At 63.9% G+C, this 13,222-nt stretch overlaps 1 protein-coding gene and 1 long non-coding RNA gene across 3 annotated transcripts; one reads left to right on the top strand and one right to left on the bottom strand.

The window, feature by feature from the left end:
- Positions 1-1,605: 1,605 nt before the first annotated feature.
- On the bottom strand, positions 1,606-7,070 carry LOC132417479 (uncharacterized). 2 transcript variants are annotated; one of them, XR_011246343.1, is made up of 6 exons: positions 6,895-7,070; positions 6,028-6,156; positions 5,307-5,447; positions 4,013-4,071; positions 3,723-3,788; positions 1,606-2,803 (listed from the first exon to the last, which is right to left on the bottom strand). It is a non-coding gene; the product is annotated as an uncharacterized lncRNA (long non-coding RNA). The 2 variants fall into 2 exon arrangements; XR_011246344.1 differs by having other exon boundaries at positions 5,307-5,433.
- A 1,057-nt stretch (positions 7,071-8,127) lies between these two features.
- DIO3 (iodothyronine deiodinase 3) lies at positions 8,128-9,769 on the top strand. Its single transcript, XM_060003307.1, has one exon. It carries the CDS (start codon positions 8,128-8,130, stop codon positions 9,040-9,042), a length of 915 nt encoding a protein of 304 aa, XP_059859290.1. The 3' UTR covers positions 9,043-9,769.
- Positions 9,770-13,222: the final 3,453 nt, after the last annotated feature.

The following is a 13,222-nucleotide window of genomic DNA, read 5'->3' as shown; positions in this document are numbered from 1 at the left end:
GTGGCAGAGGGTCCTGCACACCTCCTGGTGCCCGAGCTTCCCCGGTAGCTCTGCGGGCCCTCACTCCCGCGTGGGTGCTCTGCTGGGACCTCCCTGAGCCAGCAGGATGTGAGCAGACACAGAACCAGCAGTGGCTTCAAACGATCTCGTGCATCAGGGCCGCTTCCTTTCTGTGCCTCTCCGCCAGCCCCATGGGATCGGGCCCGGGTGAGCCTGCTGGAGGACGAGGGACCCGTGGAGCAGAGCATCCCAGCCTGGGCCATCCTAGGTCAGCTGACACCGTCCGACACCCAGGCACACCAGGGAGCCCGCCAAGATCAGCAGGGCACCCTGAGCCCCTGAACCCCACAGCAGGTGAGAAGCCGTGCTCGCTGCTGTGTGGTTATTTGTTACCCAGCATCTCATGGCAGCGGAGGGCCAACAGAGCCTAGCTCACCAGGAATGCCGCCTGCTCTGAGACGCGCCGTCACGTGCCCTCAAGCAACTGAAGCTTAGAGAGGCTGAGGGCTTGCTCGAGGTCACCCCGGGAGTGGGTGCAAGTCCAGAAGCTCTCCTGGGCCCACCATGCGCTGGCCTGGCAGACAGCTGAGTCAGTCCCAGTCTGCCCTCGGGAAGCCCTAGGTCAGTGAGGGGACACGGGGAAGCACAGCTCTCTGTACTTCAGGGTGTAAGGAGAAGGGGCAGTTGTGGAAGGATGAGATCAGCTTCTGCAGCTGGAGAATGAGGTGGCAGGGAGGGTCTTCTTGGTCCACTCTGGCTGCACGGTCACCGCCACCACCACCCCCATTCACAGCCCATGAAACCCTGTGACACCACCAGTGCCGGTGAATTTCACCCTTTCAGAGCTGAGCTGCCGCCAACCCCTTCCATCCGATCCGTCAGACACTGGCAAAGGAAAAGCAGCCCTATACAGACAGCTGCCACGTGCCGGGCGCACCACGTCCACGCCCTCCTGAGCTCTCCACAAACCCACAAGCAGAGGGTACTGGCACCCTCCTTCAGAGATGAGCAACTGCAGCACAGAGAGGGTCAGGATCGCACCCAAGGCCACACAGCCTATAGGAGGCGGAGTTGGGATTTGAATCAAGTCTGTGAGGTTCCAAAGGTCAAGAGCGACCCCTCAGATGGAAAGGCCTGGTCCTTACGGGATGGCCTTGGCCGATGGACATCCACACCCTGCCACAGCCCAAAGGCCCTGGAAACGCCATCCTCAGAGAAGTGTTTGCACTGGCTCGGGGCCAGCAGCCCAGCACTCGGCCCGCTCTGCGCGGGGTTAGCTGGCTTCTCCGCCAATGGGAAGGCACCGTGGAGTTTACCCCTCCCGCCACGTTCCCTCTGCTTGTCAGCAACCACCTGTCCCCACACAGTGTGAAATTCCAAAAGCAAAGCTTTATTATGCCCGTGATGCTGAGCTCGACCCTCTGCCCACCCACCCCCACCCCCGCCCAGTGCTGGACTCTTCTCCTGAGACCTGCAGACACCTCCAACTCAGTGTGTCCTCAAAGACCACAGCTGACCTCCTCTCCCCAGGGCTCCCATCAAACTCAGAGGCCACACATCCCCTCCTCCCAGCCTCCCCCCGCCCAGTTCCCCTCCCTCCTCGGGTAGGCCCCTTCTGTCCCCAGAGTACGCTGATTGGACATCTCCTGTTAATCACTGAGTGTGAGTTTTGGAGTCAGACATTAGCTATGTGTTCCTAGGTAAAGCACCTCTCTGAGCCTCAGTTTTCTCATCTATAAAATGGGAGGAATAAAAGTTCCTACCTCATGAAAAGGTGGGGTTGAATGATCTGCCCATTTCATAGATGATGAGAGGAGGCACAGAGAGTTCAGGCAACTTACCCAAGGTCACACCCCTTGGCCATGGTAGAGTGACACGGAGGCTGCTGTGACACGCAGAGCCACACAGACCCTGCTTTCCCTGAGCCTTCGCGTCTCCCACCAGCTCCTGGAGGTCTCGCTGAAGACAAGGGGCCTTTGCCACGAGCACACCTACCCCTCCCAGGGACCTGGCTGGGCTGGGGGGCTCCTGGAGGGCAGACACCATGCCTAGCTCCCTGTGCACCCAGACCCCTCTGGGAGCCTGGCATGGACCAGGGCTTGGACTGGGGGCAGGGGGCGGGGCCCCAACACAGTTCAGGAGGGCACTCTCACCACAAGACAGCCGGGTCTGTGGCGAGCCATCCCCGGGGAGCACACTGCTACCCTCGCCACTTCACTGGCTGTCTCTGAGCCCTCAGCAATGCCGGGCAAGGGTCCCCGTCTGCTCTGAGCTCCTCCACGCTGGCAGCCACGGGCCTCATGGCGTTTAACTTGCACACAGCCCTGGGGTGTCTGCACCACGGTGATCCCCGGATTCAGAGACCCAGGCTGGCCCGCCTCCGAAGCTGTATTGCCGGATGCCGACCAGCACAGCCACACCCACAGGCGCACATTTCGGGCAGCTGGACCGTCGCTTTTGTCTTCTGGACACTGGGAGTCATAGCCAATTGGGTTTAACCACCAGGATATTCAAGGCACAGTCTGTGGTGGGTCCATGGCCCGTGTGGAGGGAGCTGAGGCTGCACTGGGTCCCCAGTGGGGAGCGGGTCCTTCCTCTCGTTTGCACGTTTTCTTCTCACCTGTGGCACCCGGGCTGTTCCATGGCTTCCTGCAGGAGGCTTGAAGTGCACTTCAGAACAAGGCCAGGTGGAAACAGACACACACGTGCACACACGTGCACAGCGGGCCCCGCCCGGCGTCGGTACCGTGAATACAGCACAGCCGCAACGTCAGGCTCACCTCCCAGTCGAGGAAACTGAGACCTGGAGAAGCAAAGCGATTTGGGGGCCAGTCTGCTGGCTGGTTGCACCCCACCTTTTTCCAGAAAGGGTAAGAGATGGACAGGACAGACTGACCCCAAAGATGGCTCTCCAGCCAGCTGCAGGGCTCAGAGCAGGGTCTGCCCGTCACACGAGTGGCCAAGCCTCCCACCGCCCCTCTAGCCCCAGGCAGGCCCCACAGCCACGGCCTCCCACACGGGCCCTTGGGCAAGGAGTCGGCCCAGCCTCCGCAGGGTCTGGCCGAACCCTAGGCAGCGTGGAGGATGCTCAGTTGGGTCTGAGCTCAGGGCAGAACAAGTCAGAGCCAGGCCGGGTTTGAGAGTTAAGGATGGGCCACAATGTGAGGTCCCAGGGCTGCGGCAGGAACGGGGCAGGTGAAAGATGGGCTGGGAGCAGGTACTGAGGACCTGAGGCCACAGGCACCTTCTGGCCTCAAGTGGGGGTCTCATCAGCCCCAGAGCGGCATGCAGGGGCAGGGCCCAGAGGACTTCCTAGAACCTTCTAGAACCTTCTGGAATTGTGGAGGAAGAGCACAGGAAGGCATTGGAAAGCAGCCATCCGACCCCCTTGCAGTGCAGATGAGGCCAGAGGGAGGGACAGGACACAGCCAGGTCACCAGCAGGTAGCCAGGGCCTCACCTCCAGGCCTTCCCCTCTCTTCGACCGGGAGCCCCGGGCCTCCCCCAGTCCTGGGATGCTGCCAACAGACCTGCTCCATCCAAGCTCTGGGGCCCCAGCAAGCTCTCCGGCCCTGGGTCCCAGGCTGCCAACCACCCCAGGGCCCCACCGTCAGCTCCCGGGAGGGTGCCCGGCCGGGGTGTGTCACGTGAAGAGGGATGGAGACCCTCTGTGTCAAGGACACCTCTAAGGCCAGACCGCTGAGGCCGCAGCCACCAACCCACCTGCAGGGCGTCCACCCTTCATCCCAGCCAAGCTGGAGTCCAGAGAGGTCGGCTCAGAGGGGAGGTCTGGAAAGAAGAAATCACTCTTGAAGCAAAAGAAAAGGGTGAGCACATTTGGGGGACGGCCCGGGTACCCGTGGGAGGACCTGCTTATCCCAGGAAGGGAAACCGATGGGCCAGCGGCCGGGGAACGGGTGGATTCAGCAGACAGCACGCCTGCAGGGGACCTCCCGGGGACTGCCTGCCCGTGGCCCCAGTCCTCACTCTGCCCAGCCGCAGACACGCCCTACCTCGCTCACAGCTGCCTGCCAGAGCGCAAAAGGGCAGGATGAAATATCTTGAAGTTCGCCTGAAACGAGTTTTCAATTAGCCCACGCTGCACGCAGGTACTCATTTCACAAAGGTTTATTGGGCTCCTCCGGGGTGCTGGGTGCAGGTTAGTCACTGCAGAGGATCCCAGCAGGGCCTGAGTAGCAGCCGACACAGAAACCAGTGGTGAAACATGCCCGGGCTGAGGACGCGGCTGTGACGAAGAGAGAGGGCACAGGAAGGCGAGGAGGGAGGGCTCAGCTCCCCCAGTGGGGATGGGGCAGGCTGGACCCAGGTGGAGGTGAAGGCAGAGGAAGAGGAAAAATGGGTGTCGCCAGGGGAGGGAGGAGGGTAGAGGCAACAGCGTGAAGGGAGGCTCAGAGGCAGGACAGGGCCTGGGATCTCCCAGAGCATCAGGAGGCCAGTGGAGGGGGCAGGGGAGGCAGCGAGTCAGTAGCCAAGGAGGGCTGGGGCCCAGAAGCCAGGTCACTATGACGCTGGGCAAGGACACAGCCAGGACACAGCCGTCACTCTGCGACCCTCTTCGGCAGGTGTGCCGGCGGCTGCCCCTTCTCCTCCCTAGAGCTCCAGGAGGCCCTCTGCAGGGTGGCCGGACCCGCCCCATGGTAAGTCTCAGCGTCAGCCTCCCTGGCGCTGGGAGCTGCTCTACCCATAGGGAGACGGAGGCCGTGCCCACCGCACTCCCACCCACCAAGCCCCACACGGGGCAGTGTGGCAGAGGGGTCGGAGACAAGCCTTCCCTGTGTGGGTACCCAGCCCCCGGAGTACGGTCTGGGAAGAGGGGAGGCCCTCCCCACCCCGCCCCGGATGTTCCAGGGCCCCAGCTGCCTGCCCCTCCCCCTAGCCCGTGTCCAAGTTGCTCCTGGACACCAAATGGACCCAGTCCAACTTGTCTTTCCCTTTCTTTCCCCTGCCCGCCCCCTGCTGGAGCTGCTGGAGGGCAGGCAGGAAGGAGGCCAGTCTGCCCAGCCCAGTGGCATGGGCACAGCCCAAGCTCCAACTCTGGTCCCCCTGGGCCCGAGGCTCAGTGCTCCCAGAGTCCCAGGTGGGACTTGGCCTTGGGCCAGGACAGGTCAGGGCAGGATGGGCAGCTGGTAGGAAGGGCCCTAGGGAGGTGGGGAAGGAGGCAGGGGCTGCCTGGGAGGACAGAGGGAGGGAGGAGTGGGGCGGAGGCACAGAGCACTGGAGTGAGTCACCACACCAGGGTCTGTGTCCCAAAGGCCAGTGTCACCTGGACCTTGGGCCTGTCCTCACCTGCACTAGCGTCTGTGGGAGCCAGATGGTCCTGAGCACCTTGTCCGATGTCCTGGAATCCCAAGGTGTGAGGTGTAGCCTGCCAGCCCAAGGAACAGAAGCACATCCACTGGCACAGCTGACAGCCCTGAGGGCAAAGCACTGCTGTCCTGAGCCTCCCTGGGGCCAGAGAGCTTGTGGGTTGGTGGTCTCGCTGGATGCCCACAGAGGGTCCAGAGGGACCAGTCTTGCCTCTGCGCCAGCCCACGTCTTCCCCACGCACCACCACCACCGCTACATCCCAGGCAGCTCCGAAGGCTCTCCCAGCCCATGGTGGCTTTTTAATTTTCTGAGGCTAAATGTGGAAAGGGGGTAGGGGGGACTGCCCCATGCCCCTAGCCCAGTTCCTGTGTGGGTAGGGGCAGGGCACAGGTCTGAGACTGGCACCCCGAAGAAATCAAGGAAGCAGGGCTGGAGGGTCTGTGCAACAAAAGTTGGGACTTCCTCGGCCCCTGCCCGGGAAGGGGCAACCTCGGGCCCCCAGAACGCCTCTCAGAGACCAGCCAAGTAGAAGACTTCTCTCCCTATTCCCCCCACCTCCCCCGCAAAAAATAAGGCAAGGAACCGATTCGCCAACTCAGAGGTGCCCTGCGGGGGTGGGGAGCAGGCGGGGGGACGCCACCCCCCCAGCCAGGTTTGGATCGGGGAGAATTCCCTAACCCACCTGAAGACCCCCCCTTACCCACGGTGGTGAGGGGCGGTGCGGGGCCGCTGAGAAGAGCAGGGAGGAGGCTGCCTTTCCTCTGGTGGGAAGTTCCCCGGCTGCGCAGCCCCCAACGCCGCCACCCCAGGCAGCGGAGAAATCGCCTGGCTGGAGGAAAGAGCAAAGGGTCTACCTTCACGCCCCGGCCTTCCTTCCACTCGGGTCTTGACCTGCTGGAGCCACGGTCCCAGGTGGGAGCTCGCGGGTCAGAGGGTCCCGCCAAGGCCGCGAAAACCGGAGGAGAGGACCTCTGCCCAAGATGGGCATCTCCCCCCGCGCCCGCTGGGGCCCGGTGAGTCCTAGGTTGGGGGCTCCTTGCCCCGAGGTTGACTCCTCCGGACTTGTGTCCTCGCCGCCGCCGCCGAGAGCGGTGCCCTCGCCGGATACGGCCCAGCGAGCTCCCACCTCCGCCCGGGGCGCGAGCGCTGTCTCCGTCCCGGGAAGAAGTTAGGCGGCCGGTCCCCGGGGCGGGTGGCGCACGGGACGCAGGCGGCAGTGGCGCCGGACTCGGGCTCAGCCACCGCCGCCCCAGACGAGTCCCCGCGACCGCGAGGGCGTCCCGGGAGGCTCGACTCCCCAGGGGTCCAAATCGCTCGCGACCGAGTCCAGGCCTCGCCCCGGGGGGCAAGGCGGGCCGAGGCTCGGCGGGCCTGGCTCCCGGCTTCGGGGACCCCAGGTCAAGGTACTCCCCGCCCCGCCGCCCCAAGTCGCCGACCCCGCGCCGCGCGCAGCGAGTCATCAGCAGATCTCGGACACGGCGGCAGGGCCGACCCCGGCCCCACGGAGTTGGGGAGTTGCCCCGCACCCTAAAAGCCTCCACACACATTCCCCGTTGAGAGTACGCACTTCCCGCGTCCCGGCGCCTCCGCGGTGAGTCGAGCCGCAGCGCTCCGGGTCAGCGAAGGTGGCTCAGCGCGGGCGCTCCAGTCTCGACGTTCCCGGGGCAGAGAGCAACGTCCGGGGACGCACGGGACGGGTGCGCCCGGCGGCCGGGTTTGCGCCGGGCGAGACGAGCGGCAAGAGGGGAGCGCTCCGGCGTTCAGGCAACAGCTACCCCTAGTGGGAGAGCCGCCCGGGGCCGCCGCCGCCCCGCGCCCGCCGCCCAGCGCCCCGCGCCCGCCGCATCCCGCGCCCGGAGCGCTCCCGGCTCAGCTGGGGCGCAGGGACGGTGCTGCCTTCCCCGGCCCTCTGCGTCTCCGGCGCCGGGCGGTAACGGGCCCGCCGGCCCTGCCCTCCGCACCTCCCCGCCGGGCCCCGGAGGCCGCTGACCCGAGAACTGCGGCGCCGAGCCGGGGCGCGATGGGACGGGGCGGGCGCGGCCGGGGCGGCGCTCGGCGGCCTCGGGCGGCTGCGGGGGTCGCAGAGCGCGGTGTGCGTGGCGGGGCGATGCGGGGGGCGGCCGTGTGCGAGGCGCGAGTGTGAGCGCGCGCGGGAGGCGGGCGGGCTCCGGGAGGCGAGCGGCACCCGCGGGCGAACGCGGCAGGCGGCGGGGGCCCAAAGTTGCCTCCTCGCGGGCCCGCGTCCCTGGCGGGGCGGGAGCCAGGGCCGGCGAAGCGGCGGCCGCGGACCCGGCCTCCCGCGGCACCTGGGCAGCGGCCCCGCACGAGCAGCAGCGGCGGGGGCGGCGTTGGCGGCGGCGCGCGGGAAGCGAACCGGAGCTCCGGCGCAGCGCGGCGGCCGCCGGGGAGCTCGGCTCAGGTGCGCGGCGAGGGGGGCACGGGCCGGAGCTGGGCCGCCGAGACCGGGACGGCGCAGCGGTCGCGCTCGCCGCAGGAGCTCCGCCGCGGACCGGGTCCCAGCTTCAGCTGCCCGTCCCGGGCGCCCGCTGAGGTCCGGGTTACCCGCCCCCGCGAGCGGGCTTCGGGGCCCGGCCCCGCCCCCGCCGGCCCCCGGCCGGGCCGCCCCGCCCTCCGGCCGCCGGTGCCAGCGCTCGGGCCGCGATTTCTAAGGCACTGGCCGCGCCGCCGGGCGATCCCTCCGGGCTCCAGTTGCAAGGGGGCGGACCCGGGCCGGAGGTGGAGTCTCCCGCCAATTGAAGCCTCGGCTATAAATTGAGCTCCCCGCAGAGCCCAAGGCCAGATGCCTCGCCAAGCCACCCCGCGTTTGGTGGTGGGGGAAGGTAGAGGGTCCCAGGGAGCACTGGGGGGCGCCGCCACCATGCTCCGCTCCCTGCTGCTTCACTCCCTGAGGCTCTGCGCCCAGACCGCCTCGTGCCTCGTGCTCTTCCCGCGCTTCCTCGGCACGGCCTTCATGCTCTGGCTGCTCGACTTCCTGTGCATCCGCAAGCATTTACTGGGCCGCCGACGCCGGGGTCAGCCCCAAACTGAAGTGGAGCTCAACAGCGATGGCGAGGAGATGCCCCCCGACGACCCGCCTATCTGCGTGTCCGACGACAACCGCCTGTGCACCCTGGCGTCGCTGAGGGCAGTGTGGCACGGCCAGAAGTTGGATTTCTTCAAGCAGGCACACGAAGGCGGTCCAGCGCCCAACTCCGAGGTGGTCCTGCCCGACGGCTTCCAGAACCAGCACATCCTCGACTACGCCCGAGGAAACCGCCCGCTGGTGCTCAATTTCGGTAGCTGCACCTGACCACCGTTCATGGCGCGGATGAGCGCCTTCCAGCGCCTGGTCACCAAGTATCAGCGCGACGTCGACTTCCTCATCATCTACATTGAGGAAGCGCACCCCTCGGACGGCTGGGTCACCACGGACTCTCCCTACAGCATCCCGCAGCACCGCAGCCTGGAGGACCGGGTCAGCGCAGCGCGGGTACTGCAGCAAGGTGCTCCCGAATGCTCTCTCGTCCTCGACACCATGGCCAACTCTAGCAGCTCCGCCTACGGCGCCTACTTCGAGCGCCTCTATGTCATCCAGAGTGGCACCATTATGTACCAGGGCGGCCGTGGCCCTGATGGCTACCAGGTCTCCGAGCTGCGCACCTGGCTGGAGTGCTACGATGAGCAGCTGCATGGCCCTCAGACCCGTCGAGTGTAAACAGCCAATGGACAATTGACTGAACTTGGCAGGCCATGCCTTCGAGCCTTCGAAGCCCACGTGCAAACGCACCCAAACAAAGGCAGGCTTGGTGAGGGCCCAGTGACACAGCTGTGCTGAGCCATGGATCTGAGGCTGAGTCTGCGCTCTCGGCCAAGCCACCTGAAGACTCTCCTCCGCCCCCCCCCCCCCAGACTCTGCCTTTGTGACTGCCCTTGCCTGTACTTGCCTGGCTCGCTCTAAACCCCCTTCTGAGCGCGGAGGCAGCGCCACCCTTGCCTGTGTGCCCCTGGACTTGTCCTCGCAGCGGCCCCTGCCACGCGATCTCACACGCCCTCCTCAGAAGAGAATAGCCAGTGTGCCTTTAGCCAGGCGCAGTGGCCCCGCGCGAAGAGACTGGCTGCGCCCGCGCGCCCTGAGCGCAGCTGGGTTCCAGCAGCGCGAGCCGCTCGCCTTAGTTGCCTGGCACCCACACCTGTCGCGCACGGGGAAGGGATGCCCTGCTGCTTTTGTGTCTGTTTCTTGTCCCCGAGCTGGGAGAGGAGGTTTGGGGTGGGGAGGGGTAGGCAGGGTTATTTCCCCTCCCTTTATTTTCGGTGCTCACGAGCCCCGCTGCTGATGACGAACTGTCTCTAACTGGTCTTGACCACGAGCTGGTTCTGAATTGCAGGAGGCTCGCAGTAGCGCCTAAAACGAGAGGGGAAAGTGCTCTGGGTTTCCATGTGGAAACCGCGTCGACGGGGTGGGAGAGGGAGGTTGGGGAACTGCTTCGGGACAGAGGAAAACGGCTTGGGAGGCATTGGCGAGGTTCGCAGCGCCCCAGGGAGAAGGAAGGGGTGGGGCTCCTGGCACACGGGGTTTGAGTGGTGGAGTCTGGGGGAGAGAGGTGGGGGAAGAGCCTGGGAACCCCGAACGAGGGGTCTCCCAGGCAAAGCTGCCGACTGCGGGGCCAGAAGACGGGGGGCCCCTGATCCGAAGGCCATTTAGTGAGTGTTTTACTGGAAATATTCCCTGTATATAAACTTCTTTTTACACTACAATAATAAAGCCTTGAAGTAAATTGCTTTCGGGTTGCCTTTGGTCCCTTTATTTTTTCTTCCCTCTGAATAGCGGTAATAATTAAACACAAATCTCTCCCTCGCGTCCCTATAGTGACCCTGGGGGGAAGGGTGGAGAGAAGGAGCCTACGCTAGCGGGGGCGCTGGAGGGGAAGGAAGAAGGAAAGGGGTCCGTGGCGGTGCCCGGGAGGCGCACAGGCACGCACGCACCCGCGGTGGGGAACGTGAGGTCGCGAGGAGAGCTAAAGAAGTCGAGCCCGGCTGGGTCCTGGAAGGAGGCGGGAGAGGCAGCGGGGCCCGCACTTGCCACCGCGCGCGCGCACACACACGCACGCAGTTACAGCTGACCCTGCAGCCTCCCATCTAACTTCCCCCAGCGACAGTCGATGGGGGGAGGGGACGGTGTGGGGGAGGGCCGGGGGACTTTGGACCAGGTAGGTCTGGGCTCACGCCCACCGCGGGCACCTCTGTGCACCTGGATCCTCCCTAACCCCCTTCTAGCACCTCCCTACTCCCTCGCGCCCTTCTCGAACCTACAAGATTGTCTCCCCCACCCCCCAATCTCCGCCTGGCTGCTGGGGTCCCCGGGAGGCGCTACTAGAATAGCGCAAGGTGGCGGAGGGAGGGGCGACGGGGGAGGGAGAGCGGGCCTGCAGCGCCATCGCTCTAGCAGCAGCTCCTACTGCGGGGCGGGGGTGGCGCCGAGTGCGCCCCCTGCCCAGGACACACCCTCCTGTTGCCCCTCCGCCGCTTCCCCAAGTTCAAGCCAAACCTCGTCACCACCCCCAACGCGCTCGGGTCTGGGAAGCTGAGGAGAGCGTGGTGGCTGAGCTGAGGGAGACCAGAAAGAGAGGGATGGTGGTGGCCGGGACCGGGGCTGGGAGAGGAGGGCGTCGTGGCTTTGGGACCTCCGCCCGCTGCCCAGGCCAGGCGCTCTGTCGCAGTACCCGCTCTCACTATCTCCCCTGTTGCTCCCCAGGTGAGGAAGACTCCGGGAGAGCGAGATTAGCTCGGCCCCCCTCCCTCTGCTTATTGACCCCTTGAGCAGAAAAGTGGGTCAGGGGAGACAGAGAAAGGAGCGCTGAGGAGGGAGTCCGTGGACCGTGAGTCGGGGTAGGCGAGCAGCCGAACCTCCCCGGCCAGAGAACCCAGGACCATCCCAGTCCCGGGAAGGGGCGGGGGGCGGTGTCGGTGAGCGCCTGGGTGTGAGCGCTCGCGCTTGAAGCTGGGGCGTGGGGTAGTGGGGGTCTGCGGGGATGAGTCTCCAGCAGGCTGGATGGAGGAGAGAGGCCCCTGCTCCACCACCGCCGCCTCCAATTTCCCGCCCAGCCCCCATGCCGCTCCTCCGTGAAACTTTCTGGAACTGACACCCTGAGCTGGGGATTTTTTTTTTTTTTTTGCTTTAAAAGTATTTAAATTGAAAAAAAAATTACTTTTAAGAAAAAATTGGCACAGATGGTATTTCTGCGTCTCCTCCCATCCCCCTCCTCCCGCGCGCTTCTTCTCACCCCAAAACCCCCAAGAAGAATACTGAGCAAGCGGCGGGGAAGCGGCCGGGCGCCGGGGAGGACCCGCCGAGAGCACTTGCGCGCGCCGCCCGGCGGTGGGGGGGGGGGGGGGCGCTCGGTGGCCGGGAGGAAGCGGAGGGAAGCCCGGGACGGCGGGGCGCCGCCGCGGGGTTCCCACTGCGTGCTTGGGCAGCTCCTCGACCCGGTCCTCCACTTGGGAGTCTAGTTGGACGCGCTGAGCGTCCTGCCCTCCCCGTGGAGGCTGCGCCCCCTGAGCCTCCTCGGGCTTCCCGGACCGAAACTCGGAGCGCTCGGCGCCGGGACCTGCGGCTCCTGCCGCAGCCTGCGCGGCCCGGTGCGCTCACCGCTCCAGGGGCGCCCCGGCCACCCCTCTCTTCTTTCTCTTCTCCGGCCTCTGTCTCCCTTCCTCGCCTTCATCAGTCCGTTGCCTTCTCGCTCTTCCTTTTCCCTCCTTTTCTTGTTTCTTTCTCTCTTTTCTTTTTCCCCCTTTAAAACCTCCCCTTCTTACGAAAAGAATGCACGCTCATTGCCGAAAACACAGAAAAGTCCCAAGAAAATAAAATCAACCTAAGGTAACCTCCTGATGTGTGCACTTTCTCACTTGCCTCTCGCGTTCAAGAGCGGGATTATCCTTTTACAGGCTGGCATTAACTTTTGACTCCCTGGCACCCCTCTTTCCGTGCACCCCTCCCCTCTTTCCATGTCTGTAAATAAGTATTGAATGACGCCAGGCCACGTCTTGGACCAGAGGGCCAGAGATGGCTCCATGGGCGCCCCAGGTGGGAGGGATGCTTCGTTGTTACAAACATTCTTCGAACTGTGCCCACGGCTGTACACACTTTCACCCCGCTAGCACATTTCTTAAAGTGAAATTGCTAGACACATGCACATCTATAAGATGCCTGTTTTGCCACATTTTGCTAAACTGCCTTCTAGAAAATCTATTTGATTTTCTTGTTTTGTATTTTCCCGGTGCGCTCTCTCTCTTCCTTATTTTTAAGTGAAAAATGTGAAGATAAGACATAAATGCATTTTCAGTATTAAATTTTAAATACAGAAGAACATAGAGCAGAAAGTGCAAAGCTTGCTTAGATCAGGAATTTTCAAACTGCATGTCAAGTCCCAGCGGTGGGTCAAAAACATCTTATCAGATCAAGTCAAGCATTTTGAAGAACTGAAATGGAGCCAGTACCATATAAACACCAAGGTACATGTCGCCTAAGGTAACTATGGTTTCCTGAAACTTTTGTTTTAACTGTGCGTGTGTGTGTGTGCACGTGTGCACACACACAAAAGCAATGTGGCTGATGTGAAATGTATTTCTCCCGAGGGACTAAAAATGTTTGGAAATGTTTGAAAGCCACCACCGACTGTCCCCAGTCTTTCCATCTCCAGACAGCCCCTGTGAACTGTCTTGTGTGTTTCCTTCCAGACTCTGCTTCACCGATTGACAACCCTATCCAAGCACATCCTCAGGTCTAGTTTCCGTCATTCTGTCATCAGGATCACGCTGCAGAGTGTTTGATGATCCCCCACACCGGCCCCACACACTTTTCATGCCGTTCCCTATCCCGGCATCCTCTGCCCATCCAT

The sequence above is a fragment of the Delphinus delphis genome, chromosome 2 (genome assembly GCF_949987515.2).
Source record: "Delphinus delphis chromosome 2, mDelDel1.2, whole genome shotgun sequence".
NCBI lineage: Eukaryota > Metazoa > Chordata > Mammalia > Artiodactyla > Delphinidae > Delphinus > Delphinus delphis.
This window is presented reverse-complemented; position numbering and strand designations above follow the sequence as displayed.